Source organism: Hippocampus comes, unplaced genomic scaffold (assembly GCF_001891065.2).
Source record: "Hippocampus comes isolate QL1 unplaced genomic scaffold, H_comes_QL1_v1.1 scaffold246, whole genome shotgun sequence".
Taxonomy (NCBI): Eukaryota; Metazoa; Chordata; class Actinopteri; order Syngnathiformes; family Syngnathidae; genus Hippocampus; species Hippocampus comes.
The window spans coordinates 537,337-565,245 of NW_017806220.1; the positions used below are offsets into that span (position 1 = coordinate 537,337).

A 27,909-nucleotide genomic window follows, 5' to 3' on the forward strand; every position below is an offset into this window, starting at 1 on the left:
CGAGAATACCAGCTGGGCGTGAATTGGATCGTTTTTTTTTCGTCTTACTCGTGGTGCACTTCAGAGATACGCAAGTACATGTTCTTCCAGGTCAGGCAGCACTGGATGCAGTCATTGAGGTCTTTCTTGCTGGAGATCACGTAGCCCTCAAAGATCCTGTCTAAGGAGATGGTTTTGATGCACAGGTGGATGATCTCATAACTCATCTGCAGCCACAAGCACAACACAAGGTTTCGTTTGGGGAGCAAGTTGAAGAAAAAAAAAGACATTATTCTAGAGAAAAAGGTGATGAGAAGCCAATTCTACTTTAGATCTGGCTTAGACTTGCCGGTATTTTGATGACTCCGATCGATTAAAAAAAAAAAAAAAATGTTAGCAGGCTCTGGAGCATTTTGCATGTGTGCTCCAGTAGCCTAGGATGCCCTATGCACGGAAATTAGCGTGCCTATACAGAAATGCTAAAATCTCGCCTGAAGACTTATTTTTACCCTCTGGCACATTTAGTTAAACCACACCTAGAATGAAAACCACCTCTTGCCCAGCCTTATACCCTGACATCTGTATTTTGGCCTGTTTTACTGCCATTTCTCCAGACTCCTCCCCCTTCTGCATTCTACAACTTTATTGGTATTGATTTGAATTCGATTCATGGTTCGGCTCGACACAAACAAGCTTGACTTGACTCCTTTTAAAACAAGGGCAACACACCTTCAGGAAGAGGCCCGTGATGCGCTCCTTGGTGTTGTAGTGGGTGGAGTTGATCCAGATGATGCGAATGACATATAATATGTGCTTTAGTTTGGGAGCGAGTTCGCTGATGGCGATGGTGCGCAATTCTTCACAGGGGCCTGCCAGTAAGGACAGGAAGTTCAGGTTGGACTGCGCTTCCACGGACGATTCCTGGGCACCAAATGATATCATGAGCTGATGTTTGGCGGCTGCAAAAAAGACTCGGTGAAAAATAGAGGACTCCACCTGTAGTTCCATGGCTAATTTAAAGAAGCGCTTGACATAAAGCGAGTTGGCCAGCTCCAACATTTTCTGAATGTGCCTGACGCCCGGCTTCTGCAGCTGCTTACTGATGTCTCTGAGCTTTTTGGAGTGACTCTCCCAGTACGCTATCTCCTGGAGCAGGCCACTGCTGTCGCTCCTGGACGTGTCTTGGATATTCAGCAGCTCCTTGATCTGGTCCGACCAGTGGATTAAGACGGCTAAGAATGCGGAGGAGGGGAAAAAAAAAATCCACATTACGTTGGGCTTCAGTGAACTGTTTTGAGTTGTGTCATGCAAATCCTTACATTCCATCCTCTGCACTAGACGGGTGTCCTTGCTGCCTTCCTCAGCGCTGTCATTCAGGCCTTCCATTGGTATGTACAGCACTGTCTGACCTTCTTTCTTACTCACATTGTCTGTTCAAAACGGGACACACAAAGCATTACACGCTGCACTCTTAATTTGCTTCCAGGTAGGGCTAAACAATTAATTGAATTCAAATTGACATCCCGATGTCATCGAATGATATTTATAAGAGGATTTAAAAAAATAATCACATGTTAAATCGCAATCGCAATATTGAGGAACATGTTTCAAAATTGCTGAACCTTACTTGCAGTATAATATGATGGCACTCAAGCCACTTCGTACCTGTGAGGATGGCCAGATAGGTATGCATGCCGTTGATGTAGTTGTCCTTGATGCCTGCTTCCCATTCGCTGCTGATGTCATTTTCGTCCGAATGCAAACTCATCACAAAATTAAGCAAGCTCTCGTTGGGGTCGCCCTGTACCGTGCTGTATTCCACTTCTTCGTAGAAGTTCTCCGGAGTAATCACGGCTCCTGGCTCACGCATAAAGTAGGCCAGCTGCTCCACCACCTGAAATGAAAACGGCTTTTCTAATGCCCGTTCAAATGAAAGCACGCTGAGTTCAGAGTGCAGTCGGCCACTGTACCTGTGTTGGAACGGTGTATTCGACTTGCAATGTCATGCTTGCGTCTAAGTAGACCACCAAGATGGGAATAGAGGTGTCCTCAATGAACCGCTCAAGTGACTTCATATTTTCCTCCAGCCACAATTCTTTGGTGACACCCGAAATATCCACACAACGGATGAACTTCTGCGAGAGAGAAGGAGGGACTGATTAAAATGTCATTTTGCAAAACAGAAAAGATAACAGCCTCTCAAAACAAATGCCAGTTTTACCTCGCAAACCTTCCTTAAGATCTCTAAAGGATCTATTTGTACAACGGGCTCGAGTTCAGTGGCCTCATCGTTGCTGTCAGTCTTCTCTTCATCACCGTTTATGTTCTCTTCGTCATCATTGAGGTCCTTATTCTCTTCGACATTCGTGTTGTCCATGTTGTTGTCTTTACTGTCCGCGTCATCGTTGTTGTCGGGGTTGGGGTCATCACCGGTGACATCTTTGGCTTCATCGTTGGCAAGGGTGCTGTCTTCATTGTTGTCTTCATTGTTATCATTGATCTCGGATTCCTTCTCTTGCGTGGGAACTGAAGCTGTCGGGTTTACGCATCAATCAGCAGAGGGCAAAGTTTAATATTTTGGTGTGACTAGAAGTAGACCCGTATGGGATTTGGAGTGATACAATATGAAGTACTAACCAGCATCAGTGTCGCCACTAGCTCGATTGTTGTTTTCGTTGTTGTCATCGTTGTTTTCAATGTTTTCCTTGGTGTTACTCTCATCTTCCTTTTCCTGAGTGGGAACTTAAGCAGTCACAGGAGAGCACAAGAAAAAAATCATCAGAGGGAAAAGCTATTCGGAAGAATAGATGAAACACATATTTCACATAAAGACGTCACGAGGAATAGACTTGCAGGTTATCTGGAGATTACTCGATGCAATTTACCAACATCTTTGTTGTCATCCTCACCCTCGGGTGTTTCTGTGACATCTTGGCTTGGCGACTCCATCGCTCAGCATTTACACATAATTACAATTCTACAAAACAAGCAAAAAAAAACACACAAAACAAACGCCTCAAAGACAAGAGAAAAGTACAACAAAACGAGAAGCATTCATTGAAACTCACACTCATGTGAGACTTGAGAAAATTTTCGAGCGGCGCGGTACATGAGGCGCGTCAAGGTCACCATAGTAACCATACGAAACAAGACGACTTCAAGTTGTTCCATAGCCCAGCTCCATTTACACGCTGGTGTTTTTAATTCGATACAATCAAAAATGTAAAAATTTAAATCATATTTTAGAACAATGGAGGCGTATTTTCATGGCGTACGTGCAAAACCACCCCGTGCACAGCAACTTTTGGCAACTTTTTCCAAACATACCGTTTCAGAAGGTTCCCCTTCTATTTTATCAGTTTTCATTGCGAAAAAGTATCTTTTTAGGCTTCGAATAAAACGGTTTGACAAAGCTAATTTCCGTAATAGTTGCAGGTGGAGGTCACTCCAATGCAAGCCATCAGCCTCAAAGTGACGTCATAAACATGTGCCGTCAGCTAATGACATCACCTATAATGATGTCAACTAGTCGCCAAGTATAGCATAATTTGCATCTATATTCAAAATGCGATATATTTAGACAATAGTTTGTTAACGAACTGAATAATTAATGTCTAGCCAAAAAGGATATAAACTGTATTTACAAAACCCCACAGTTACTGTAATGATTTTAAATTACTGTATACTTACGAACAGTACAGTACACTGCACGGTTAAAAAAAAATAAGCAGTAGCAAACGTATATTTCAGCGACAGAATAAATCAACATCAACGCACAGAAGAACAGCATTACTTTATTGAAGTGCTCAACTGCTTTGTTAAACCAAAATTATTTCATGAAAAATGACAGCCTCTTTGCCTCATCATGTATATAATGGCATGTAATCACCTCTGGTATATTTGCAGACTTTTTGTGACTGCTAACCTTGTGATCTAGTCATCAAGAACAGTTTCTGGACAGAGTGAATGAATGTCAAGCCCAAAAGGACCTAAGTTCACTGACCTAAAACACCACAAGGTCCCAACAATTCATTTGAAGAAGATTTTGGTACACTTACATGTTGATTTATGTGATCAACCATGAACACATATGGTACTATAGAACCGTAAACGTGATGAGCATCACTCATTCTTGAAAAAGGAAAGATTCTTGGCAAATGGACTGTAACTCATATAAATTTAAAATACAGAAAAATGCAACATAAATGGACAGAAGTAATAGAACAGTTTTATTGAGTGCTCAATTTCATTAAAAACAGCATTCCCTCCATTTTTCATTAATTAATCATAACCATCTCTGTGATATTTGTAGATGTTGTACTATTGCAGTTCGTGAGGTGACAACGGCAAACTGGTGCAGAATTTGCATTGTCATAATGTTACATAAGGCAAAGGCGATACAGTTGTTACTGGCGTTGAAAACCCAACATGCAGAAAATAATTTTTAAATGCATCATAAAACAACAATCCACAAAGTATACAAATAAACAAGTTTGACATCAGTCCCTTTTCTACAGCTTAATGTTCACGAAGGTCGTTGGTACCTGGAAGAGTGATGGGATGAGATGAGGCGCTTGCGGTGTTTGTTTGAAGGCTCTTTCACTCCAAAATGTTATTTTCGTGGCTTGAAACTCAATGTGTGGCTTTCAAACGACAACAAACAATCTGACATCCTTTCAAATAAATAGAGTGAAGATGAACCTCACAACCATCTCAAAGGGACGATGAGGTATTGTTTGATGTCTTGGTGAGCCCCCGCCCTTAACCCAAAAAAAAACGAAATCGGGCAAACCATGGAGTGTTTAAAAACCCAGGGGGTGAGAGGCGACTGTTCCCCCGTTCTCCACCACTGCTGCGGAAATGGCCCGAAAGTTGTTATAAAGCTGCCTGGACTGGCTGGAGCGCAGCGCCTTAATGTCCCGCATGAGTCTCCCGTGAGCCTGCCGGACCGAGGGAGTGTCAGCAAATCGCACAGGCCGCTTTTAGAGTCAACATGTTTGACAATGTGCGTGTGTGTTTTGAAAAATATCTCACCTCCACACACCACGTCTCGCACAGAACCTTCTCATGTTGGGCCGAAGGGTCGCTCTGACTCAGGGACCGTGACGCCCTGCGGGAGGACAAGAATCCCATCAAGCTACGCAGATATTTGGAGGTGTTTAGCATCACCACAAGAGTTCAACAAGCGTGTACCTTGAGAGGACAACAATCATGGTGTAAATGTCAATGGCACAGTCTGCGACTCTCATCAATACAAACTGCTCATCTGCAAGAGGAAATTAACATTCATCCCCTCTGTTTGCCAACCATGCCAAATGAGTTCTAGGTGGAGGTTTTGCATGCTCACCGATAATCTTCTTGCCGTGTTTGATAAGAAGCTCCTCGATAGCCACGCCAAATTGTTCAATGGCTTTCACGGCCTACGCAGCAGAAAAAAAAAGGTGACGACGGACAAAAAATCAAAAAATAAAGTCAAAGATAAAAGGGGATTCCAGTAATCAAGCTCTGACAACACACCATTTCACCACTTTGAGCCAACTCAGGGTGGATAGTTCCTTGAAGTGTCAATCCTGTGCTCATGCCTGCCTTCCTAAAACAAGGAGAGCAAAGCCAGTTTTACTCTGAGATGAACTGAGAATAATTTCCAGTGCATACAGTGCAGCAGAGTCCTGAGTTGTTACCTCTTTACTCTCTTGGTGATTTCTTCCGCCAGGAGCCCGGCGTTGCCAAGTGGGTTCTTCAGGGCTTTTTGTAAGCCCTTCAACTGGTTACCCGCATTCTGAGGAGAAGGGTCAAAGTCAAAGACACGGTGCGAGGCGCTGGCAAGAGAAAAGAAAACGTGAATGTTCACCTGGAAGCCGTTAAGGGCCACAAAAAGCCTGAGGATGTCATTGGTGCCCTCAAAGATCCGGAAAATTCGCAGATCCCTCATCACCCTCTCGATTCCAGCATCCTGTCAAAAACATTGCATCTCGTGAGTGTGCATTCTATTACTTGACTTTCTTCCGCCGCCAATGTCAGAAGATGTGGCGTGACCCCTCACTTTCATGAAGCCCATGCCGCCCATAACTTGAATACACTCGTCCGTCACAGTCCACGCGGCTTCCTGTCAGAGGTTCGCAAAGACAAAGTTGCAGTCGAGCTCCGGAGACACAGCAATAAGCTGACTTTCAACGTCAAACGTTCTCACAGAAGCGAAGATCTTGCTGATGGCCGCCTCGATCTGGAACTCGGTCGCTCCGCTGTCCATGTTGCCGCTGATCATGTAGGCCAGAGACTGCGGGGAGTGCACAGAACCTATCAACGTGGATTTATGGCGAGCCCTTCACATGTGCTGAACATCTACCGACCTCGGTGACGTACTGCAGCATGGTCATGCGGGCCACCTTCTCCTGGATGGCCCCATAGGTGTGGATTTTGTTGCCAAATTGGGTCCTGTTGGTTGCATGGTCCACCTGATGAATAGGAAACCAGTGTTTTACAAAAGTCTGCTCCTCTTGTGCGTTAAAATGCAGGTGTGGCTGTAGTGTGGAAGTCAGAAGTCACCGCTTTGTTGATGGCCCCTTTCATGGTGCCGGAGAGGGCGGCCGCCATGCCGAATCGGCCATTGTTGAGGATGTTCATAGCCACCTTGAAGCCACCTCCCACCTCGCCCAGCACGCAGTCGGCCGGCACGCGGACGTTATCGAAGTAAACCTCGGCCGTGTTGGAGGCTTTGATGCCCATCTTCTTCTCCGGTGGCCCGCTGGTATATGAAAGAAAGAGATGATGAGCACAAGAGAAATATGTGAACCATAAGTAACCGACATGATTGTGCCGATTTTTGAAGAGAAAAAAAAAAGGTTACTCTCACTGTGTCACGCCACCAAAGCTCTTTTCCACAACAAAAGCCGTTATCTTGTCCTTCATCTCTCCTGTCTTAGGATCCTTCATCGGTGTCTTGGCAAACACGGTGAAGATCTCAGCCAGACCGCCATTACTAAGAGCAGGGGGGAAAAAAATGCCACAAGTGATCAAAGACTCAAGTCAGTGATTGCTTTTTGGGAGCATTTATGCAAAATGATGAATAATTTGAGTTACAATGTTTTCATTTGTGGGTACCCTACCTTTGCTATTTAGTACAAGAATGTGAATGAACTGAAGAGAACTATTCCATTAAGATCATGCTGGCAGCGTGTAAAAAGGCCGTTACAGACAAATGGCTCAATGGGTGATGAAGTACAGACTCTTGCAACCATATTATAGTAATGACTGACTGAGTGAATATTGTAGCCCCTTTGTTGTTTATGTTTGCTTGTTTGTTTTTTCATGTTGACATTGGAAAAAATACATGTAAAAAAATTCTCAGCTCGGTAAGTATGCATCCTCGGTAGTCTCACCTTATCCAGATTTTGCTCCCATTGAGAATAAAGTACTGTCCACAGGGGGACTGCACAGCTGTGGTTTTGATGGAAGCGGCATCAGAACCGCTGGCTGGTTCGGTCAAGCAAAAGGCAGCAATGTGCTCACCTGGACATAACAAACCACAAATCGCTTGTGTGTCTCCTTCGGGGCGTAAAAATCACTGAGTGAGTGAACTTGGTTACCTGATGCAAGTTTAGGCAGGTACTTCTCTTTTTGTGCCGGATTCCCAAAAAGCAAAATGCCCTTGAAGCCGATAGACTGGTGGGCACCGAGCGTGATGCCGACACCGAGATCATAAGTGCCGACGATCTCCACCAGCCGGGCATACTGAGGAGGGATGGATTAGGTTATCGCTGAGTATGTAAAACCCATCCACGATGGTTCAATATCAAGCGTCCGCACCTGTGTGTTGGTGAGGCCCAGGCCACCCAGGTCAGCTGGCACTTGCAGGCCAAAGGCACCCATCTCTTTCAGGCCCTCCATCGTATGGTCCTCGACTTTCTCCAGTGCATCGTTCTTGGCCGAATCGTTCACCTCCTGTAAACGGCAAGTGAGTCCCGAGGGGAACGAAAGAAAAAAATCACCAGCAAGCCAGAGTGGTTTAAATTTTACCTCAAAAAACTTGCCCACGGGTGGCACAAGCTCTCGGAGGAACTGCTCCTGCTCTTCATTCAAGACTAAACACACAAGAGAAATTCATCATCAACGTTAAAAAATAATTTATCGGTGAAATGTTTGATTTACCGGAAGGGTAAGGAAACACTTGAGATGTGGCAATCTGCCCCTTGAAAATGTTGACAGCAAAAGATTTGGATTCCTGTGGGATAGTAAAAAGTACAAAGTCAACTGCAGAAGCCAAACACACTATCAACACGTGCATTGCAGTGTTTCGGGAAGCAACATACTGCTGCGGCACTCTTGTTCTCCACTGCAGTTCCAGCATCTGTTGAGACTGCTGCTGGCTTCTCTAACACTGCCTAGAGAAGAGATACGCAGCAGAAAATTGTGGCTCAAATCAACATCTTACATTGACGTTATTATCTAAGCTTGTATGTTTGTGTTAAAATGACCCAAATACCATGTGTTGTTCCGGCTACATAAACAAAACTGTGACTGTGTGAAAGAGGTGAAAGTTTAGTGCAAGGACACATCAGCCAAGCCACGTTCACAGGTCCAATCCCAAAATGTCTTGTTAACATACCTATGTATTTTATTCACATGAATATAAAATCATTCTCGCACGGTTGTGGCAACTACTAAAAACATGACAAATATCTGTTTGTGTGCTGCTCAGGACAGCTGCAGTGTCACCTTAAATGTAGACCATGTGACTGGTGAACTTTCACCTACTTACTCGGAATAGGGTGATTGTGTTATATCACCATCAGAAGCAAGGCACTCGTGCAAAGAGTGATGTATACGGTGTGCAAGAAACATGACATTCAGAAAACGAATGCGTGCAGTAGTGATACTGTAGAAGGCATTCTGTGACCTACCTGTGTAGCTTGACTCGCATAGAGGCGTGTGTTGCTCACAGCCACGACAGCCTGGCGCCGAGCCCTGAATAACATGAACGGATGTTGGTCTTTATATGTTAGTAAGCAACATAGCATGAAGATAAACTTCATATATCTCACGATATATATATATTGATCGTAAAGATGAACTCTACAAACCCAGTGAGTCCTGGTGCGATCCGTAGAGCTACACCACAAAGCGTAGAAGACTGGGCCACTTTAAGAATCAGCATTATTGTCCGTCAACTGAAGAGAATAAATATGGAAAAAATACAAATTAAAAACCCGTAAAACAACAGAACCGAATTGAAAGTATTGGCTAACCGTTAGCATCGCGTTGACACCGACTCCCAAACGTTACGTCATGACCCATTCGACTAGAACGTCGGTTTGGGTAGTTCTCTACTTTGTACATCATTCAATTAAATTATTAATCAGCAATCATATTTACATGACAAACCTGTGGAAGATATAATAAACGTCCTTTTCCGAGCAGGAGAAGACCTCAGTCTTGGAAAGTGACAGGTTTTTTCGTCTCCACTGCTTGACCGGGTTACCCGGATAATGACTACTCGTCGCGGTGAATCATGGGACATGTAGTTTTACAGGGCGGACCAGTACGACAGTTCCAATTTGTCCATTGTTCTGCTAAAATAATTATAATTTATTGATTATCGCTTTTGTTTCATTTCACACAAGGTATCTGAATGTTCTTCTAAAAAAAGTTTGCATACTTCTCCCTACTCCTTTGAGCATATAACTGTGATGATGTTTGTTTTACTTACTTTTATTTTTCCTTTTATAATTTTTGTTTGCATTTTGTCAATCTGTTATTGTATGTTTTATATATGTTCAATAAACAAACAAAACAAAACAAACAAAAACAAACATGTATAATTCAACATCGATTAGTGCTTACAATTCACAGATCAGATAAACTCTTTAGATACTTTCTGAAAACAACTGGTTGGGATTTATACAACATTGCAAAGTAACGCAAAATGTATGAATTTGGTGATCAATGTGACACATCACCTGAGCAAGTGCAGGTGACTGTGCGTCATTCTTTATCATACCATAAACTCGTTTTTAGTCTTGGGTTTATGACTGAGCATGGGACTTGATTTTTTGTTTTACCCTTTTTGTGCTTGCTACTGTCTTTGTTATTAATTTATTGTTTTCGTTTTTGTTGTTGTATGAATTATTTTTGCTTCATACACAGCACTTTGTATACAGCGGTGGTGGCTGTTTTAAAGTGCTCTATAAATACAGCAAAGTTGAGTTGAGTCACCAGGCAGGGTTTTGTGAAATAAAACTCACACGTATGCAGAACAATGCCCATCACACTCATGATAAAGCAGGAAACAATTCTAAATAAAAAACAACATTTTGCTGAGCTTTCTTGGATAGTGTCGTTTTCTTTTCATTGCCTTTGCTTTTGCGTGCTATCGAATAGTCTACTTCAACCCCAACCATTGATTCTCTTGCTAATGTAATCTTATGTTAAATTATTAATTAATAATTTAACATAAGATTACACTAACAGCCACAATGACACAAAAGTCTCTTAATTCTAAATGTTGATTTTATTGATGATTGTTATTGCTTACATTATGAGTGTACGTGCAAGACTGGTATATGTGTGCATTTTCTTAAAATATTTAATGTAACCATGACTGTAGATTGTAAGAAAAACAATTACTTCTCGATCATCTTGCTTGTGTCTAATTGCGAAAACAGTCAAAACCAAGTTATTCCCCCGATTACTGTGTGACTTCAATTAATTAACTGTTCTACTCTTTAACCAGGTTGTGTGTTTGCATTTTGAGTCACGAGTGCTGTAATCCTCTAAATCTTGTAGTCAATACTACGTAACATATAACAACTGTGGCAGACTATCTACACCTCTAAGAATACTGCATCCATGGGAAAATGAAGGAATAATCACAATTAAGTGTCAAAAAATTCCCTTGGCATGATATGGGCGTGTCCAGGGTGGATGTCTAGCTTTTAGCTCCGCCCCTGTAATTTAACTGACTCATAGCGCCATATAAAATAAAGTGTGACTTTGCAATTGCCCCCTGCCTTGTAAAAACTAAATTAAAATACATACAGGCTGTGTTTGTAAATGAAAAAAAGACATAAAAGGCATCCACCAAACTAACCCTATTTTAATTTTCCATCCGTATGAGCATTCACACAAACTCCCCGAGCATTCCCTGGACTACGGTGAGCAACATCAGACTTGTACACGGCGGCTAAACCAGATTTGCGCCTGTCCACAACTTGCGATCACCACAAGGGACGTGATGTAGTACGGTATGACAAATTTCTAATTCCCTTTCTATCAAAATAGAACATATCATTGAATGGAGATTTATGACACAAATAAAATTGGCCCAAGATCGTTACTCTTATTTTAGCACAAGGATAATTAATTAAGCCAGTCATGGCCACTTAGTGTCCACTAATAAATGGAAAACATGTCATTTAATAAAACATAATATTCCTCGTCACCTGACCTTTGAAACGCGCGAAAAAGCCTCATTCAAGGGGCTCCTAAACAATGCCCATATTTCGACTTCCTGAAGGGATCGGTCGGCGCATCGCCTGCAGCCTCTCGTTTGTGGTGAGTGTGAGTGAGTGTGCGTATCTGTAAATTGAGGGGTTCGTTGTTTTTAGTGGATAGCTCTACTTTACCAACGGCAAAAGGAGAGATGGAATCCTTTAAATGCAGTTTTATTAAAAGGGAAAAAAAAGACTTCTGCACCGCAGCTCGTTCGAGAACACAACTCTCGTAAATAAAATCACTTCCTGCCTCTCTTACTTCAACAGCCAATCAGAACCTGTCACCGGGTGCGCTGAGAGGGTGAGAGAAGTGCGCAACTGCTCACGCACGCACCTTAGAGGGAACATTGCTGACAGTGTCTGAAAATTCATAGTGCAAAGGTGGTACAGTATAGAATTTTATATGACATAGGCCTATTTCGTGCATGAAACTTGTCATATTTTAACCTTAACAATGGCATCAATATCAGGCATCTAATCCTGAGGAGCAGACAATTTCAGAAGGTCATTTCATGGTCGTCAGTGCACCCTCCAGTGGGCAAAATTGGTAACAAAAGTTGCTGTCAGTGAAAAATTGCAGGTAATGTGTACCGTCTACACGAGCCGGATTGAATCCGCTGAGGATCTGGTTCTCTACTTTACCAACGGCAAAAGGAGAGATGGAATCCTTTAAATGCAGTTTTATTAAAAGGGAAAAAAAAGACTTCTGCACCGCAGCTCGTTCGAGAACACAACTCTCGTAAATAAAATCACTTCCTGCCTCTCTTACTTCAACAGCCAATCAGAACCTGTCACCGGGTGCGCTGAGAGGGTGAGAGAAGTGCGCAACTGCTCACGCACGCACCTTAGAGGGAACATTGCTGACAGTGTCTGAAAATTCATAGTGCAAAGGTGGTACAGTATAGAATTTTATATGACATAGGCCTATTTCGTGCATGAAACTTGTCATATTTTAACCTTAACAATGGCATCAATATCAGGCATCTAATCCTGAGGAGCAGACAATTTCAGAAGGTCATTTCATGGTCGTCAGTGCACCCTCCAGTGGGCAAAATTGGTAACAAAAGTTGCTGTCAGTGAAAAATTGCAGGTAATGTGTACCGTCTACACGAGCCGGATTGAATCCGCTGAGGATCTGGTTGTGGCCCGCGGGCAATACGTTAAGCACCGCTGCATCGGCTTTTAAACTGTTAAGCATGTATTTAAAATGAAATGGTACCAAAATCGTCTGCTGTGTGATCCAAGCCCTTGGTTTGTTTTTCCCAACCTCCTATTTAAAAATGTGATTTGAAATGTGCTAGGTTACCAATTAAGTTGTAAAAATCTTACATGTATGGATATCAAGTCACAGTTAGTACAAAGTATGCCAAAGTTGCACAATAGTGTGGGCCTTCATGGTTTTGTAAGGGGAATAAATACAAAGCATGTAATAAATGAGATACTTAGGGAGGTGTTACTTTCTGTCAGTACAACCCCAAAGGTCATTATTGTGGTCACTCATCTGTAAGAAGCAATCTTGTTAAATTCTTTATAATATTGATTTTTTTTTCAACTTCTGACAGCGAGTACAAGCACCTGCGACATGTGCCAACATTCACATGAAGACTACCTTGTGCCAAGTTACACCACAAGTTACATAATGAGAAAGCTCGTGGTCCCCCATGTGGCCCAAGTAATACGCTAAACCTCAGAATCCTGTGTGAAATGTGTCGTGTGAACTTGAAACTGCCAAGACACAAATATCCAGAAACATCACTCTCCCAAATGAATTGCCAATGTGCCAATTCGGTTTGCTGTTGGACTTTTGAACTCTGAGAACAAGTTCAATAAATGACAAGCAAACAGGATGTGTATTGAAATAAAAAGATGTTTTATTGTGCTGTTATGCTAACCCCAGCAGCTACCGGCGGCTACTGGTGGCTACTGGTGCCCCGTCAACTTGTCATGTGGATGCAAAATGTCACAGGGCCACCATGAAAGCTTCGATGGCACTGACGGCTGACCTACTTTGACCCAATAAGTGCGTTTACATAACTCTTCCACACTCACCGCGCTTGGTACTTACTGTTTGAGCGGTTTTTATGGCTCACCTTATTCTCGCTCGGGTCTCGCCATCCACACACCCGCATTACATCAGGCCACATGTCATGACACCCCATGTCACATCACTCACTCACTCAGTCCCCGGCCTGGCAATTTCCAAAACGCTGGAGACCGTGGATTAACTGTAAATTGAACATAGCGAGGACGCAATTGGATGCAGCGTGGAAGCTATTTGACATGGTGTGTCGCCAACCAGATGTGATTCAGCCCTTGTGAGGATGTACGTCTGTCTCGTGAGATCTCCTGCGTCAAACACTCACTTCATCGATCGGCTTCGCACTGTTTGACGACATGGGATGTTATGACTGTCCTGGTTCACGTGTTTCTTTGACAAAAGCTATTTTAACCTTAAATGTTAATGAAATGGGAATTTCTCCATTGTTGGGAATTTCTCCATTGTGAGACAAATAAAGGGTTTCTTATCTTATCTTAATTACTTTTCTTTATTTACTTAGCTACCTTTTACCATTTGAAGTTTATCAGTGATCCCAAGTATAGATAAACATACAGTACTGTATACAAGACTTTATAGCCCGAGGTGTGCACACTGCTGACATATTGATGTTGTCTTCCTGTTATGACTAAAACATCAACCTGGAGGCCAGCTTGTCCGGGAGATAACATCTGGGAACATTCAAGGTCGACTTTGTGGAACCAGTAAAGATTTTATTTGGTTTTTATGACTGGATTTTAAGTCACCAAACACACACAGACACAATGTAAACAGGGTGAAAAGTACAAAGGGACACACTGTGTTTGTGTCCGTGTGTGTGTGTGTGTGTGTGTGTGTGTGTGTGTGTGTGTGTGTGTGTGTGTGTGTGTGTGTGTGTGTGTGTGAGAGAGAGAGAACTTCATGACCTTGTGTGTTTTTAAAAATATATAATCATTAACTATTTCTTTAATGCAACAAAACTGACAAAAAACGGGTGATGATGAATGATTGAATCAGGATGTTAAAAAATATAATTTCACCACCCCAAACCCCCCCCCCCACCCCCCAAAAAGGAAGCGGAGGTTCGGGGGGTGGGTGAAGGCGTGCCATTGAAACCAATGAAAATGCTCTATGCGCATGCCTTATTTGGAAAGGGAGGGCCTGCCTTATAAATTACATTCGTTCAGGAGAAAGTTACAGACATCGTCAACCCGCAGGCAAAATAGTGCGCGGAACGTGACACCAGGTGACCTAACTGTTGTTGTTTTTTTCATTACTAACCTGCTTTTTGTGAGTGCTGTACTGCGCCGTCATGTTTCCACAAGGTAACCAATGGTAAGTCATCATTAACTTATTGAACATCTCTCTTAAATAATAATTAAAAAAAAAAAAACAATAATAATTAAAAAAATAAATACATAAATAAAAAAGGTTGTCCTCAGAGCGCCAACTAATTACTTTAGCAATACAAAACGTGACAGACCTGTTTTGGTAGTCTAAGTTGTCTGTAAGTTTTGCTCTGACCAACCTATAAGTGGATGGAAAACTGTTGATGTCACCTTTTTGAATTTTCGAGGATGAAGTTGAAATATGCCTGGTTAAGGAAACAGCACTATTGGTGATGTAGTTTGTTACTATGACCAAAAGTTTGATTGGACCAAAATAAATAAATAAAAAACGTCAACATACAGTTCCATGCACTGCTAGTGTCAAACTCATTTTTGTGTGGCCGAGATTGTAATTCTGGTGGCCTTTGTGACTGAACCCAAATGTATGACCCACTCATATCACACATACACACAAAAAGAATGAATAGCTAGTTTTGAAATCTGAGCGCGGTAAAAACTGTTTTTTCAAGTATTATTCCATTTATTTTAAAAGGGGGATAGATGACAAAAAAATGCTTGCAGTATCTCAACAATTTTAAAAGTGAGGACAATTTGCAAATTTGTTATTTTTGCAAGAAACATGAAGTCGATACACGCAATATGCTTTTGTGGGCAACATAAAATGATGGGGTGGGCGGATCTGGCCTCGAGTTTTGACACCACTGATATACTGGAAGCGTTTCAACCAAGAAAAAAGTCATGCAATCTATAGAATCGGCTGTTGGGCATAAATTAATGCAATTTCATGGCCCAAATATTCAAATGTACTGCAGGTAACATTTGTTGTTCGGTGCTTCTGATAGTGTTTTATTCCTACTATAATTGTAACGTGATGTAGTATTACTTGATTACCCTTTACACGAGTAAAACTGAACACGATCAATACAGTCAAGTGATGTCATATATTCATGATAATGGCGAGGGAATGGGAAGTTACATGTCAGATTCTTCCGGTGCTGCAGCTACACTTACGAGGACTGCAAGGCCACAGCTGATTGGCTGCTGACCCAGACCGATGTGCGGCCTTCCGTCGGCATTGTGTGCGGCTCGGGCCTAGGTGGGCTGGCGGAGATGTTGAAGAACCAGGTGGCGTTCAACTACAAGGACATTCCCAACTTCCCGCAAAGCACAGGTGAGTCCAACCAGCCTCTTCCGCCACGCAAGGGTCCCGCCGGAACCTTGGCTGAGTTTCTGTTTGGTCCCGTACAGTGCACGGACACGCTGGACGACTGGTTTTCGGAACACTGAAGGGGCGATCATGTGTGTGCATGCAGGGCCGCTTCCACCTGTACGAGGGCTACCCCATCCAGAAGGTTAGTTGGCATACACACTACTGGAATATCTCAGTGTCCCCAAACCTAAGCCCATTGGCTGCTCTTTGTTGTGTTCAGATCACGCTGCCCATGCGGATCTTCAAACTGCTGGGCGTGGACACGGTGATCCTGACCAACGCGGCAGGCGGTCTCAATCAGGACTTCAAGGTGGGAGACATCATGATCATGAAAGACCACCTCAATATGCCAGGCTTCGCTGGGAACAACCCACTCGCCGGACTCAACGACGATCGGTAGGACACCGATTTCACACAAAAGCACGAAGCAACCAGCGCGATGCTGAAGCGTGTCAACTGCAACGCAGGTTCGGCGTGCGCTTTCCGTGCATGTCCGACGCGTACGACCGAGAGCTTCAGCAGCTGGCCATGGACGTGGGGCAGGAACTGGGCTTTGGGGACTTCCTGAAAGAGGGCGTCTATTGCGTGCTGGGCGGGCCGTCTTTTGAGACCATCGCCGAGTGCAGGATGCTGCATAAACTCGGCGCTGATGCTGTCGGTGAGTTGCACGAGATTATCAGTTTCCCAGAGGTGGGAGCAAGTCATATGTGAGTCTGAGGTCTTAAAGCTATAATGCCATTTGTATCATATTTGATACATGCATTTTCATTATGTAACTTTCTTTATATTACAATGAATCATCTGTATCAAATTTGATACTGCAGATTTTAAATATGATTTTCCCCAAATTTTCTTTTTCAGATGTAATCTACATAATGCTTATAAATGGGATACGACAAATATCTAAAACAAAATATGGCAATAATATTTTTCTGAATTTTGTTATAAGGGTTAAAAGAACATCTCAGCTCCCAAAAATCTGATTTTTCTGGCTATTCCTTGATGGGTCAGGCATTATCTTCAAGTCACAAGCATGTGCTAAGTGGTAAAAGTCAGTCGAATCAAGTCATTTCAACTTGCTCAGTCACAATACGGAGTAATAAATGAATACCGAGTCAAAGTCCGAAGTACGACTTAATGGAAAACTAATCCTACCCCGCTTATTCCACGACTACAGTATACATCAGAATATCTTGATCCGACTAGTGCTTGTTGTTTAGTTCTCCTTTCAGTCTGACGTGTGTCCAGACATGTGACTTGAATCCCCCCACACTGTTACTTCCCGAGCTAACGTCTCCCTTTCCCACGCCAGGCATGAGCACAGTCCACGAAGTGATCGTGGCCCGACACTGCGGCATGCGCGTCTTCGCCCTGTCGCTGATCACCAACCAGGCGGTGATGGACTACGACAGCGAGGAGAAGGCCAACCACGAGGAGGTCCTCCAGACGGGCAAACAGAGGGCGGAGCAACTGGAGCAGCTCATCTTCACCATGGTGGCCAGGATGGAGCACAACAACAATGACGCCTGAGCCATCTTGCCTTGTTCACAAGGTCAAACTTCCATCCTGTTCCATTCCTACGTCTGATATTCTGTTGCGTGTCCTCGCTATATTATTTATATGTGAACAGCAGATCAACATGTACAAGTGTAATTGAAGTCAAACAGTTTTTTTTTGTTTTTTAATTATTTTTAATAAAGGTTATTTATTACTACACACTGTGTGACTTTGATTGGCTTTTACAATGCGTGTAAACAGGAAGTTCTTAAGTGTTACAAAAGTGTTATTTTGTTGTTCCATTAAAAATGCAGACACATGCACGACATCATAAGTGCTCGAAAAATGGCGACGAGTTTGGCACAAGAAGCAAAGATCAAAGCTGTGTCTACACTTTGAACCCCGACAGCGATGTATGTTTGTCAAGGGCTTGGCCTGAAGCACAATGGCGTAAATGTACAAAAAGGTGAATATTGGCATCCCATGCTGGTCCACACAAGATGGCGGCGAGGTTACAAAAGGCTAAACTAACTTCCGCCACGGGACAGGTGTCACAGTGGAAGTCTGCAGGCCGCTAAACGCCTGCCAAAAAGTCTAGCTACGGTATGCTTCAGGCTAAATGTGTTGGTTCATGTCATTTTGGCTTAAAATCCATATCGTAATCGTCCTTTTTCTCTACTTTTAAAATATATTACAAGTGCTTTCGCAAAATCCCTTCTTAACATACTGTACCGTATTTTCCGCACTAAAAGGCGCACCTAAAAGCCTTAATTTCTTAAAAGCTCATAGTGCGCCTTAAAATCCGATGCGCCTTGTGTATGGTCATTACGGTAATATTTCGACGCCACAATGGCGCCTTGCTCGAGACACGCTGACAACGCAGAGTTCAAACTTAAGGCGATCGGTTACGCAGTTGAACATGGAAATAGAGCAGCGGCAAGAGAGTTCACTTTTACCAAGTCAATGTGATAACTTGCTGTTGGTTAAGTGAACTGTGTCGCTGTTTTATTAAATAAGTTTTACTGACATCTGATCGTTCTGTTCGTAGTTCCTTGAGCGTAGCTCCATTTAGTGGATGCATTGTAGATTGCGTCTTATAATGCGGTGCGCCCAATGTATGAAAAAAATTACAAAATAGGCCATTCATTGAAGGTTTGCCTCATAATCCAGTGCGCCTTTTAGTGTGGAAGATACGGTACTGTAAATTGAGCAATAGTTGCAGACTCCAAAATTTTCCATGTCTTGTGATTCCAAATGCAGTTTGCCGTTAGCAATATTAACGTCTCTAGTAAAAATGGGGACATCGGGGTTTAAAAGGATGAAATTTTAGGATGAACCTAAAATGCATCACGAGCTTGATCAAAATTTTTTTTTTTTGTCACGCATTTTCGGTGCGTCTGGAATTTTCAACTGAAACCGTGATGCATGAGGTGACTAAATATCGAAATGGTTTTCACAGTCGTAACAGTCCAAAAGGAAGCCGATTACTACGATGTGGCAAAAAAAGGAATTTGACACCCTTGCTCCGTCGTCAGCAACGTGCCAGCCTGACGCAATGTGGTGATGAGGCCGAGGCGTCAGAAGGCACCAGACACGCCGTTCCACTGACGTCTAGGCGAACATGGTGAGGGAGAGCCACTGCAAGAAACAGGAAGTGGTGACACATGAGGAAGTCAGCAAAATGTTCGGACATTTCCTGTTACCTGGGAGAAGTTGAGCGAGATGAAGCCATCTGTGTCCGTGTCCATGACCTTGAACGTTTCTGTCGAAACAACGAGCCAATGAACATTTCTGTCGAAACAACGAGAACGGGCGAGGCGGGGGACTAAGGGGAATGGAGTCACGGATAAAACTCACTGAACATGGACTCCAAGCGGACCAGACATGTGACGAAATTGTCAAAGTCGACGGCCATGTCTTCCTCCGTGTATCGCAGGATGATGAGCTGGAACAGGTGATTGGTCAGCTTGAAGCCTGCGGCGAGGGGGGGGCAAAGGTCAGCACGCCCGTGACTAGTCATCTCGCACGCGCACGGCGACGCGGCTCACCTGCGGACTCCAGCGCCATCCTCATCTCATAGGAGCTCATGCTTCCCGATTTATCCAGGTCGTAGTTCCTGAATATGGTCTGCTCAAGGCAAGGAGAGTTCATGTGATTCCAGAGTGACCTGTGTTTGTGTGTGCGTGCGAAAGTTTACCAGGTAGCGTTTTATTTTCTCCCACAGAACATGGAACTCGACCAGGCCCAGCTTCCCACTGCCATCCGTCTGCCAAGGTGTTGAGGAAACCAAAGGGGGCACGGGGGGGAACTTGAATCACATGATTTGACTTCAGAACCAAAAGGGAGACGGGAGAGTCCCCAGCAAAGACGGCGACAAGGATACGTCCATGAGGTTGATCATGCTGCGACACGCCTCCTTGGTGAAGCCGTCTGTCTTCAGGTCTTTGTCTGTTGCCATGGTAACTATTTTTACATCTGTTCGAGTGAGTGGAAGGGGGCGCTGATTATGTACTTACGCTTGCTGATGATACGGTTCAGGATGGTTTGCAGCTCGTTGATGCTGATCTCCATGTCCTTCACGCCGCACGCGCACGCGCACACACACACACACACACACACACACACACACACACATACATACATACATACATACACATACATGCGCGCGCGCACACATACACACACACACACACACACACACACACACACACACACACACACACACACGCACACACACACACACACACACACACACACACACACACGAGACAACAGTAACGCCTTTGTCACGTCAAAGCTCAGACGTGAAACAGAAGCACAAAGGAGCATGTGCTTACAGGGCCAGCCAACTGTCGGAAGAGACTCTTGAAGCCGGCCTCAATCTGGCTCTCGTCCAAATAGTTCTACAGGGAGAAGAACAGCCGTGATGCCAAGATGGCAGCGCGACGAGGAACACACGAGTGGTGCCTTTGCCCATGGCAGACTTTCAAAAATGTGAATATTTGTTCCTTGAGAGTGTATTATTGATTTCCCAAAGCCTATTTTTTTACTTTTGTGTTTCTCTTGGCTTAATGTCTTATTTTGTTTGACCAATCGGGTTTTAGCCTCTGTGTCACACTGTTAAAAATTAAAATTAGCGATGGGGCAATTTTTTTTCTTAACCAAATTGCATCTCGGGTGTATTGTTATATTTTTGCTCCAGATAATATGCTGGGAACAGTTGATTGTATATTGCATTTTTGTACAGTATTGATGGCTTCTATCATTGCAACATGATATCGGTGGTAGTAGGAGGGGGATTGAGTCGCCACTGAACGCTCAGGTACCAAATACCCAGCTCGCCACTGTGCTTTCCTCACCTCACTTGGAAGATCCGCTACCACGTCATCATCCAGCTCCCTGAAAGGCAAAAAAATAAAAAATAAAAATCCACGTTCGTGAGCAGCCAGGTTTGCAAGGATGTACCGGTCACTCACTCTGAATCGGCAGGCTTCTCGGAAAAAACCCGCAGGACGAAGTCGGCCTCCTTGTGAGGCTCGAAGGTGGATGGCACGATGACATATTCGCCGGCCGGTAGACGAAGACGCGAGCTGACCTCCCTCAGGTTGATGAAGAGTTCGGAGCGGGCGCTGGAGGCGTGCGTCAGGAAGAAGTTCTGCTTCAAGTGGACCCGCGTCTGCCCTTTAGCCTGAGACGCAAATCGGTTACCAACCTCCGTTCTGTTTTGTTGGAAAAAAGCCTGATTGGAAAGCTCATACCTCACTGGGAACCTGGAAATAGAGGACTTGATGAGATCACAGAACAGGAAGTACTAACAAGAGCTTTGCGGGCCGACACCGACCTCATAGACGGCGAAGCCGATGGTCTCCATGTCTTTGCCCTCCCTCCGCTTCTTCCTGCGGTCCTTCTGCATCAGCGCCACCAGAAAGCTGCAGTCCGACATGCCAGGCGCGTCGGGATGCTGCAGCAGCAACTTGAACTGCGGATTCAGCCAAAAGGTCGCTGGATGGAAGAGGTTCGAGGTCAGGCCAGTGCTCCAAACAAACACTTTTCCCGTGTCTTTCCTTACCCGGATAGTTCCGGCAGCCTCCGGCTGTGCTGCCTCGTCTCCACTCGCCCGGGTACAGCGATGTACTCCAGGATTTCATCTGGCTGTTCTGGAGGGCGTCGGCTGTCAGGTTGCAGATTTCCAACCGGGTGAACTCGCGCAGGAAGTCGCTGAAAGACATCCTGCAGGAGGGGAGTGGTTGAGACGAACCGAGGGGATAGAAAAAAAAAAAAACGACCGTGCTTTATGGAAGGAAAGTGAAGCGGACTCACCAGAATTCGCCGTCCTCGCTGCGGTTTTGGAGCCTAGCACGGATTCCACGATCAACATTGTCCCATTCTCGAGAACTGCAAGGAAAAAGATTCAAGTGAATGGAAACCACAAGCAGGGAATTCTTTGTAATGTCCGCTTATATTATCAGCCCTCCCACCCCTTCCCCGACTCTCATTTGAGCGCCAGGCTTCACATGTTTACATGAGGCACGTTTTCCAACAAGCGTGTGTCTCACTTGTCGCTCCAAGCGCCGGTCCACTCCACTTCCCCCCACGGGTTCCGGATGCGGACAAGCTTGGTCGGGTTTCCACGGAAGACCACCTAAGAGACACGTTGGAGCGTGGTCACACTGCACGGAGACACACACCACCATCACCGTGACGTTCTCGCACCTCGTCCAAGCCCGTGACTGAGTAGGCGTGTCCCTTGACCAGCTTTTTGAAGGTGACCGCCTCCATGTCTCTGGAGCTGCTGATCTGGTATTTAAAAACAACAAAGGGGGCAGTAAGTCAGAAGTGCTCACCTTCCACTAAAGTCAAGCATTTCAATTCCAGCCCACCGTTCATTTCAAGCCCGTTGACTCAAGTCATTAGTGCAACGAAGGAATAGAGGGAGAGAGCCCCGCCACAAATAGCAAAAATCCACAAGTTACAAAATGAAACTCCTCAAATCACTTCAAAATAGTGCCTCAGCATAAAGACGCCGCCAGATGTTACAAAAGCAACACTGTTGTGTAATGTTTACAAGAGCGGGCTCAATAATATTTTCGACACTACTTATCCTATACAGGGTTGCGTCGGGGGAGTGGCGGTGGGGGGTGGGACTGGAGCCTATCACAGCTGACTTTGGGTGAAAGGCAGACTACCCCCTGAACTGGTCGCAGCCAGCTCAGTGCACACACAGTGACGAACCACCACCCACACATATATCCGCACCGTCTGCCTGCGCACAAGTCGGGCAAGTGCACCACGACACCATCAGGGATAACTCAATTATATTCTACTTTATAAAAAACACCCCACATGGTGGCAGTATAACAAAAAACGATATTCTGTACATAGAAATCTGTATAGTTAAGATGTCTCGGCACTGCTCAGCTCCTCGCGGAAGATAAAGAATATATGACTGTGAGTAGTTATATTGCATATGGGTTGTCTATGTGTTTTGCAAAATGTGTTCCCTTTAGCATTATGATAAACGACTAAAGGTTAAGCTATGTTGTTTTAAACAAGCAATGCGCAATTATCTTTGTATCATGTTTGCCAGGAAACCAACTGGGAGCGGCATTAAACAGTTTGAATACGGTGCATACGTTAATTTAGTGCTTCCTTACAGTATAGCATAAACGTGTAACGAGTGAATATTTAAAAGGAACATACATTTTTTTCGTATTAATGTGAGCGCGTGTGAATGGGTGAACCAGGGGAATTTTGAAGGATGTCACTCAATGAAGTTCAGTCTATGCGCTGGCATAAGAGAACAGAAAGATTTGCCACATCCAATATGGTAGCCACACTGTCGTATTGTAGTATTGGGGCCGCCCCCTGATGGCAGTGTCGACATGTCAATGTTCTGACTCACGTCAATGGAGCAGCCGAGCAGTGAGCCCCTTTCGATGGCGCGGCCCATGATGCTGAAGAGGTCGGAGGGTGGCTTATTCAGCTCGAACATTTCTGTCACGCCGCCGGTGAAGTCTTCGAAGCCTTCGGACGTGCTGCCACCAGACAGCGCCTCGTAGCAGCCGTTCAACCTGGGGCAGGCAAAGTCCACATGTGACTTTGATGGCGCCCGGCAAAGACCTGAGTGGCGACTCGGCGCTCGGCTTACTTGGCGTAGGCCTTCTCGATCAGCGCGCTCCAGAACTCTCCGCCCTCCGCCGAGTGGACGAAGAGCAGCTTGCCGTCCTTGACGGGCAAACGGTCGTCGATCACCACCTCCACCCACTCGCCAAACTGCCAGAACTGTGAACACAGCGATGCTGCATGAGGCCCTTGCCACGATGGCAACAGATGACAAACAACACCATCTTTCGTGCCATTGCTCTTTTGGCCTTCTCCTTCATATTTCCAATTGTGCTTGTCCCTCGTTTGCATCTTCTCGTCGAGTGATTCTCCAAGTGTGGTACCTCTAGTGGTATGTGGGCTCCCTCTAGTGTCATGCGAAAAAATCGCCGCCGAAGAACAGTTCAGTTATATTTACCCTTACAAGTTCAATAATATACATTTGCATTTCATCTTTAAGAACCGATTGTTTGAAATATTTTATTATGTATAATTTTTTATTTAACTTTTCAGGGCAACACATCTTATTAATCATTTAAGCACAGTTTTTTTAATTTCCAAAAATCCACAAATATCTGATGCAAAACAATCACTGCCTAAGAAGAGTTTAGTTGTGCGTTTGACTTTTACATGTTGCATAACAGTTGCTTCATGTTTGTCCATGGGTGCCATAAGATGGCATCAAAGCACGACTTGAATATTAGACAGGGTTTTGGCCTGAGCACAAAAACAGCCAGTAACAAATCTGTGAATTGCAAATATGGGCAGGGACCCTCTACTCCTCCTCTCTACTATAGCTTTGGGCCAATTAAAAGCTCTGTTACGACTGTAACAGATCATAAATCCGCCATCCCGGCAAATAAATAATTCTGATGGCATTTACAGGGAGACATGATAGTTATGTTTCATTAGGGTCCTTGCAAATGTTTTTTCCAATGTAGGGCGGGAAAAAAAACAAACAACTGACTGTATTACCACACAAAGATTACCTGGAAGTGGAAGATTCCAGCATATTCCCGATCAAAGCTCTGTCCATGCGGGACCACTCGGTGTAGGAGGTTGTTATTTAAGGTCAGCGAGGCGATGGCCGCCAGTAGCCAGCAGTCCCCTGTATACGAAGGCACGCACACACAGACGCACGCTATGTCACATGACCAGGCTGAGCATGAAAAACCATTTGAGCACTTACATGACATCCAAATCAAACAGTTTTACATATTTTATTCATCTACAATTAGTACACGCTAAGAGCAGGCAACTACATAGAGTGCAACTAGTAGGGCTTTTCTGTACGCTAGTACAACAACTTGCTAATATAGTAAGAAAGAGTCATTCTAGTCGTGTGTATGCGGACTGGAACTTGTACATGGGCATCAAATAAATGATCAAACGTCTTTCCATAGACTGTATGGAGAATAGTCTATAATTTCACACCCCCTAGTGGTGAGATATGCAGCTGTGTATGTACAGCATGTGTCCGTTGAGCATGGGTGGGGCTTTCAGCTTGTGTCTGAATTCTCAATGTGACATGCGAACATTCCCCACTTACCCAGAGCTCCCTGGCAGATGTCAGTTCGGGTCGCGCCATCCACAATAAAAGCGGGACGCTTGCACAACTCCTGTAGATACACACGCACACACACACGCACACACACACACACACACACACACACACACACACACACACACACACACACACACACACACACACACACACACACACACACACACACACACAGCTATTGTACATGGACTTCGCTCATTGCCATGGAAAATCAGTGTTTCCCAAATTTTACTGAGCCACACCGACAAAAATGTCAAAAAGGTGGCTATGATTGTTAATTACAGTGAGAAACCTTCCACAACTTAGTGGAAGAGCATTTAATTGTTCTGGATGGCACTACAGTATATGTCGCTGATATAGATGTATGAACAGATATACATTAGTTGCAGTTAATAGCACAGTGGTTGGGACTCACTGATGGAGATATCATAAAGTCGCTAAGATAAAGGGTCGCCCACGTCAATAGTACCAGTAACTTTTTTTGTCATTGCAAAGATCAAAACAGGTTTGTTCAGTCAAAGAGAAAGGTCTGAGAAAGATAAATGATTGGTGTCGTGCGATTGAACAATCTTGTACGTATGTCTCACTTCAAAAATTCCCATCTACTGGATGAGGAAATACCCAACACCATATCAGAGGAAGCACTGTTCTGTTAGCTGTATGGCTAACTTTAGCATCAGGCTAACATATGAGGGCCGGCTGATTTTATATTTATAAACAGATTCTATATTTTATAAGATCTATTTCTGAAAGCGCTGCATGCTAGCGCTTGTGTGTGCGCTGAGTCGAAACGCAGCTAAAAAAAGAGAGCGCCTATTTGTGTCATCGCACACGTGCGCATGGTTGACTTCACATTTACATTTGAGCGCATACGTGTGTGTTGAAAGTGCCGTGTGCGGGAAGCAACGCGGGACGCACAATCACGGCTCCATCGTAGCATGCACGTCATGCTAACATGCAATACGATGAGCACGCTACTGTTGTACTTAACATGTGAGGGAAGCACGTCAGAAACTAAGTTGTTTGTGTGACTCCTCGAACAGCTAAAAAACACTGAATTAAATGTGCGCATATTGTTAAAGTGGCCTCAACTTTTTTTCAGGACATTTGTTAAGTACAGTTCTGTTGTATTTAACTTTGAAATAAAATCTACTTACTTTTAAGCTGTTAGAACTGTTTGTTTTCAAACATCCATTTAGGTACAATTTTTATTTAACAATACATTTGAATGAAATCATTTTTAAGTAGTTTTTTTCCTGTATTTAGGGACAGTGTTAATGTTCAAACTAAGCAAAAGCCGGTATCCAATAAATAACTTTTTAAAGTTTTTTTTCATTCACGGGTGTATGTTCTTCACATGTTTTACAGTAATTTTTTTTTAGGTGGTACTTGGTGAATGAAGTTTGAGAACAATTACACTAGAGGGGATACCAAAATGTAATTCTCAATTACTGTCTTTGAACACTCTGAAGGGACAGTGCGGCTTGCTGCATCTCACCGTAGGCCTCATCCAGCGCACACCATATGTCTTGGCTGACCTCGGTCCGAGCTCGTTGAAGCCCAGAGAGGAGGCGCTGCAGGGGAAGAGGCTGTCCTCAAAGAGCTTCCCGCTGCGGAGACATTGTGCCCGCAAACTCTCATAGTCTTGACCCAGGAACTTGACGGCATTGTCGTTCTGGCCCAGCCCTTCCTCCCGGTCCCTCAGACTCCGCAGATGCACCGCCACACCTGTGGCACATATAGGCTCCACCATGTTGGGCGCGTGTGCGTGTGATTATGAAGTGTGTCAGGTTCTGATGTTGATCATGAACGGGTCAGAACCCGCCTGTCAGGATCTTTGGAATGTTGCACTGCCTCTGTAAGTAAACAAGAGAAGGAGATTAAAGACCATGCTCTAGTCAAGGATTTGTCGCTATTGGGGTCAGAAACAAATTTGCCGTATTACATGCAAAGTTCCTCAGCTTCTGGGCCAAACACCCAAGCTTATCAGTACCTACGCATGACGGCATCAGGGCCCCGCCGCCCTGCATGACTATGCAAACAATGAAGGCTTCCTGGTTCATCTCAGACACTCACAAGTGATTGTAATATTCAGTGTTATATTACACTCATAATGTGTCAACAAATACAAAGCATGTCAACAGAGCTGCAGAGATAAAAGGTCAGAGGTCAACTTTGACTTCTGGTGGTGGGCGTGACCTTGCATCCGGCTGTCAACGGCTGTGCGGGACACGAAAGAGCAGCTGCACCCAGACATGGTCACGTGACGACGTTCCCCACCCACGCAACACGACGAGACATTTGTGCCGTTGAAAAAAAAAGTTCTGGAAACTTGCGAGGAGTGCGGAAGTATTTGGAGTCAAGGAAAGGTTTGCAAGTAAAAGAGTGCAGAATTGGAACGTGTGTTACCTGCGCCCGTGCACGTTTCCTCTCGTTAGTTTGCGGCACTGAAGACAAGGACGTGTGTGAATAAAGACCAGAAGCAAACGCCCTCCTACCTTATTTTTCTTCTTTTTCCTTCTTCCTCCTCCCTTTCAGCCCCTTTATTCTCCCCTATACTTCCGTCCCCTCCGCCTTCTGCCTCTGCTGTGCTCGTTCGGGTCGATGGCGTGCGCATGCGCGGCAAGGAGGGGATAGTTGTGTTTTTTTGGGGGTTTGCTTTTGAGTTCGATAGCTCACCGCTG

General features: G+C 44.3%; 4 protein-coding genes across 6 annotated transcripts in view; 1 reads left to right on the forward strand and 3 right to left on the reverse strand.

Annotated features, from left to right (window-relative positions):
- Positions 1-3,436, reverse strand: part of dnah2 (dynein, axonemal, heavy chain 2) — a 29,128-nt gene extending 25,692 nt beyond the window's left edge. Inside the window, exons 1-10 of the mRNA XM_019856012.1 lie at positions 3,307-3,436; positions 2,865-2,956; positions 2,617-2,721; positions 2,201-2,511; positions 1,950-2,114; positions 1,645-1,873; positions 1,299-1,409; positions 976-1,211; positions 709-900; positions 49-206 (exon numbers count right to left, since the gene is read on the reverse strand). Coding sequence (XP_019711571.1) covers positions 49-206; positions 709-900; positions 976-1,211; positions 1,299-1,409; positions 1,645-1,873; positions 1,950-2,114; positions 2,201-2,511; positions 2,617-2,721; positions 2,865-2,928 — 1,571 coding nt within the window. The 5' untranslated portion in view covers positions 2,929-2,956; positions 3,307-3,436. The remainder of the gene's footprint in view (positions 1-48; positions 207-708; positions 901-975; positions 1,212-1,298; positions 1,410-1,644; positions 1,874-1,949; positions 2,115-2,200; positions 2,512-2,616; positions 2,722-2,864; positions 2,957-3,306) is intronic.
- Positions 3,437-3,871: 435 nt separating this feature from the next.
- On the reverse strand, positions 3,872-9,479 carry acadvl (acyl-CoA dehydrogenase very long chain). 2 transcript variants are annotated; one of them, XM_019855998.1, is made up of 21 exons: positions 9,361-9,479; positions 9,060-9,146; positions 8,880-8,943; positions 8,289-8,360; positions 8,128-8,200; positions 7,996-8,060; positions 7,786-7,920; positions 7,566-7,710; positions 7,359-7,488; positions 6,833-6,958; positions 6,526-6,724; positions 6,330-6,434; positions 6,170-6,256; positions 6,023-6,085; positions 5,831-5,932; positions 5,661-5,758; positions 5,497-5,569; positions 5,327-5,399; positions 5,173-5,245; positions 5,014-5,089; positions 3,872-4,919 (listed from the first exon to the last, which is right to left on the reverse strand). In XM_019855998.1, exons 2-21 carry the CDS (start codon positions 9,131-9,133, stop codon positions 4,782-4,784), a joined length of 1,971 nt encoding a protein of 656 aa, XP_019711557.1. In that variant the 5' UTR covers positions 9,134-9,146; positions 9,361-9,479; the 3' UTR covers positions 3,872-4,781. The 2 variants fall into 2 exon arrangements, with proteins under 2 accessions (XP_019711557.1, XP_019711558.1); XM_019855999.1 differs by lacking the exon at positions 9,361-9,479 and having other exon boundaries at positions 8,285-8,360; positions 9,060-9,112.
- A 5,206-nt stretch (positions 9,480-14,685) lies between these two features.
- Positions 14,686-17,965, forward strand: pnp5a (purine nucleoside phosphorylase 5a). The gene is made up of 6 exons (XM_019856008.1): positions 14,686-14,838; positions 15,854-16,023; positions 16,101-16,204; positions 16,283-16,458; positions 16,530-16,720; positions 17,375-17,965. The coding sequence occupies exons 1-6, from the start codon at positions 14,816-14,818 to the stop codon at positions 17,590-17,592; spliced, it is 882 nt and encodes a 293-aa protein (XP_019711567.1). The 5' UTR covers positions 14,686-14,815; the 3' UTR covers positions 17,593-17,965.
- Positions 17,966-18,740: 775 nt separating this feature from the next.
- Positions 18,741-27,855, reverse strand: capn1 (calpain 1). Of its 2 annotated transcripts, none has more exons than XM_019855997.1 (22): positions 27,724-27,855; positions 26,724-27,081; positions 25,211-25,280; positions 24,651-24,769; positions 23,708-23,841; positions 23,462-23,630; positions 22,273-22,356; positions 22,116-22,201; positions 21,880-21,954; positions 21,629-21,789; positions 21,401-21,561; positions 21,318-21,329; positions 21,036-21,247; positions 20,919-20,958; positions 20,397-20,462; positions 20,076-20,133; positions 19,943-20,007; positions 19,757-19,825; positions 19,608-19,686; positions 19,417-19,533; positions 19,263-19,321; positions 18,741-19,197 (listed from the first exon to the last, which is right to left on the reverse strand). In XM_019855997.1, exons 2-22 carry the CDS (start codon positions 26,976-26,978, stop codon positions 19,171-19,173), a joined length of 2,118 nt encoding a protein of 705 aa, XP_019711556.1. In that variant the 5' UTR covers positions 26,979-27,081; positions 27,724-27,855; the 3' UTR covers positions 18,741-19,170. The 2 variants fall into 2 exon arrangements, with proteins under 2 accessions (XP_019711556.1, XP_019711555.1); XM_019855996.1 differs by having other exon boundaries at positions 27,635-27,855.
- Positions 27,856-27,909: the final 54 nt, after the last annotated feature.

What these genes read in the sequence shown, in the direction of transcription:
- capn1 (XM_019855997.1), bottom strand. Translation starts at nt 26,978, where the DNA reads ATGGTGGAGCCTATATGTGCCACAGGTGTGGCGGTGCATCTGCGGAGT. An exon ending in TGCGCTGGATGAGGCCTACG is followed by an intron (nt 25,281 to 26,723) that starts GTGAGATGCAGC and finishes GTGTATCTACAG; the next exon opens with GAGTTGTGCAAGCGTCCCGC. An exon ending in GAGAAGCCTGCCGATTCAGA is followed by an intron (nt 20,959 to 21,035) that starts GTGAGTGACCGG and finishes TTTGCCTTTCAG; the next exon opens with GGAGCTGGATGATGACGTGG.
- acadvl (XM_019855998.1), bottom strand. Translation starts at nt 9,133, where the DNA reads ATGCTGATTCTTAAAGTGGCCCAGTCTTCTACGCTTTGTGGTGTAGCT. An exon ending in ATCACCAAGAGAGTAAAGAG is followed by an intron (nt 5,570 to 5,660) that starts GTAACAACTCAG and finishes TCCTTGTTTTAG; the next exon opens with GAAGGCAGGCATGAGCACAG. An exon ending in TGGCTCAAAGTGGTGAAATG is followed by an intron (nt 5,400 to 5,496) that starts GTGTGTTGTCAG and finishes TCTGCTGCGTAG; the next exon opens with GCCGTGAAAGCCATTGAACA.
- pnp5a (XM_019856008.1), top strand. Translation starts at nt 14,816, where the DNA reads ATGTTTCCACAAGGTAACCAATG. An exon ending in CAACTTCCCGCAAAGCACAG is followed by an intron (nt 16,024 to 16,100) that starts GTGAGTCCAACC and finishes GGTCCCGTACAG; the next exon opens with TGCACGGACACGCTGGACGA. An exon ending in ACTCGGCGCTGATGCTGTCG is followed by an intron (nt 16,721 to 17,374) that starts GTGAGTTGCACG and finishes TTCCCACGCCAG; the next exon opens with GCATGAGCACAGTCCACGAA.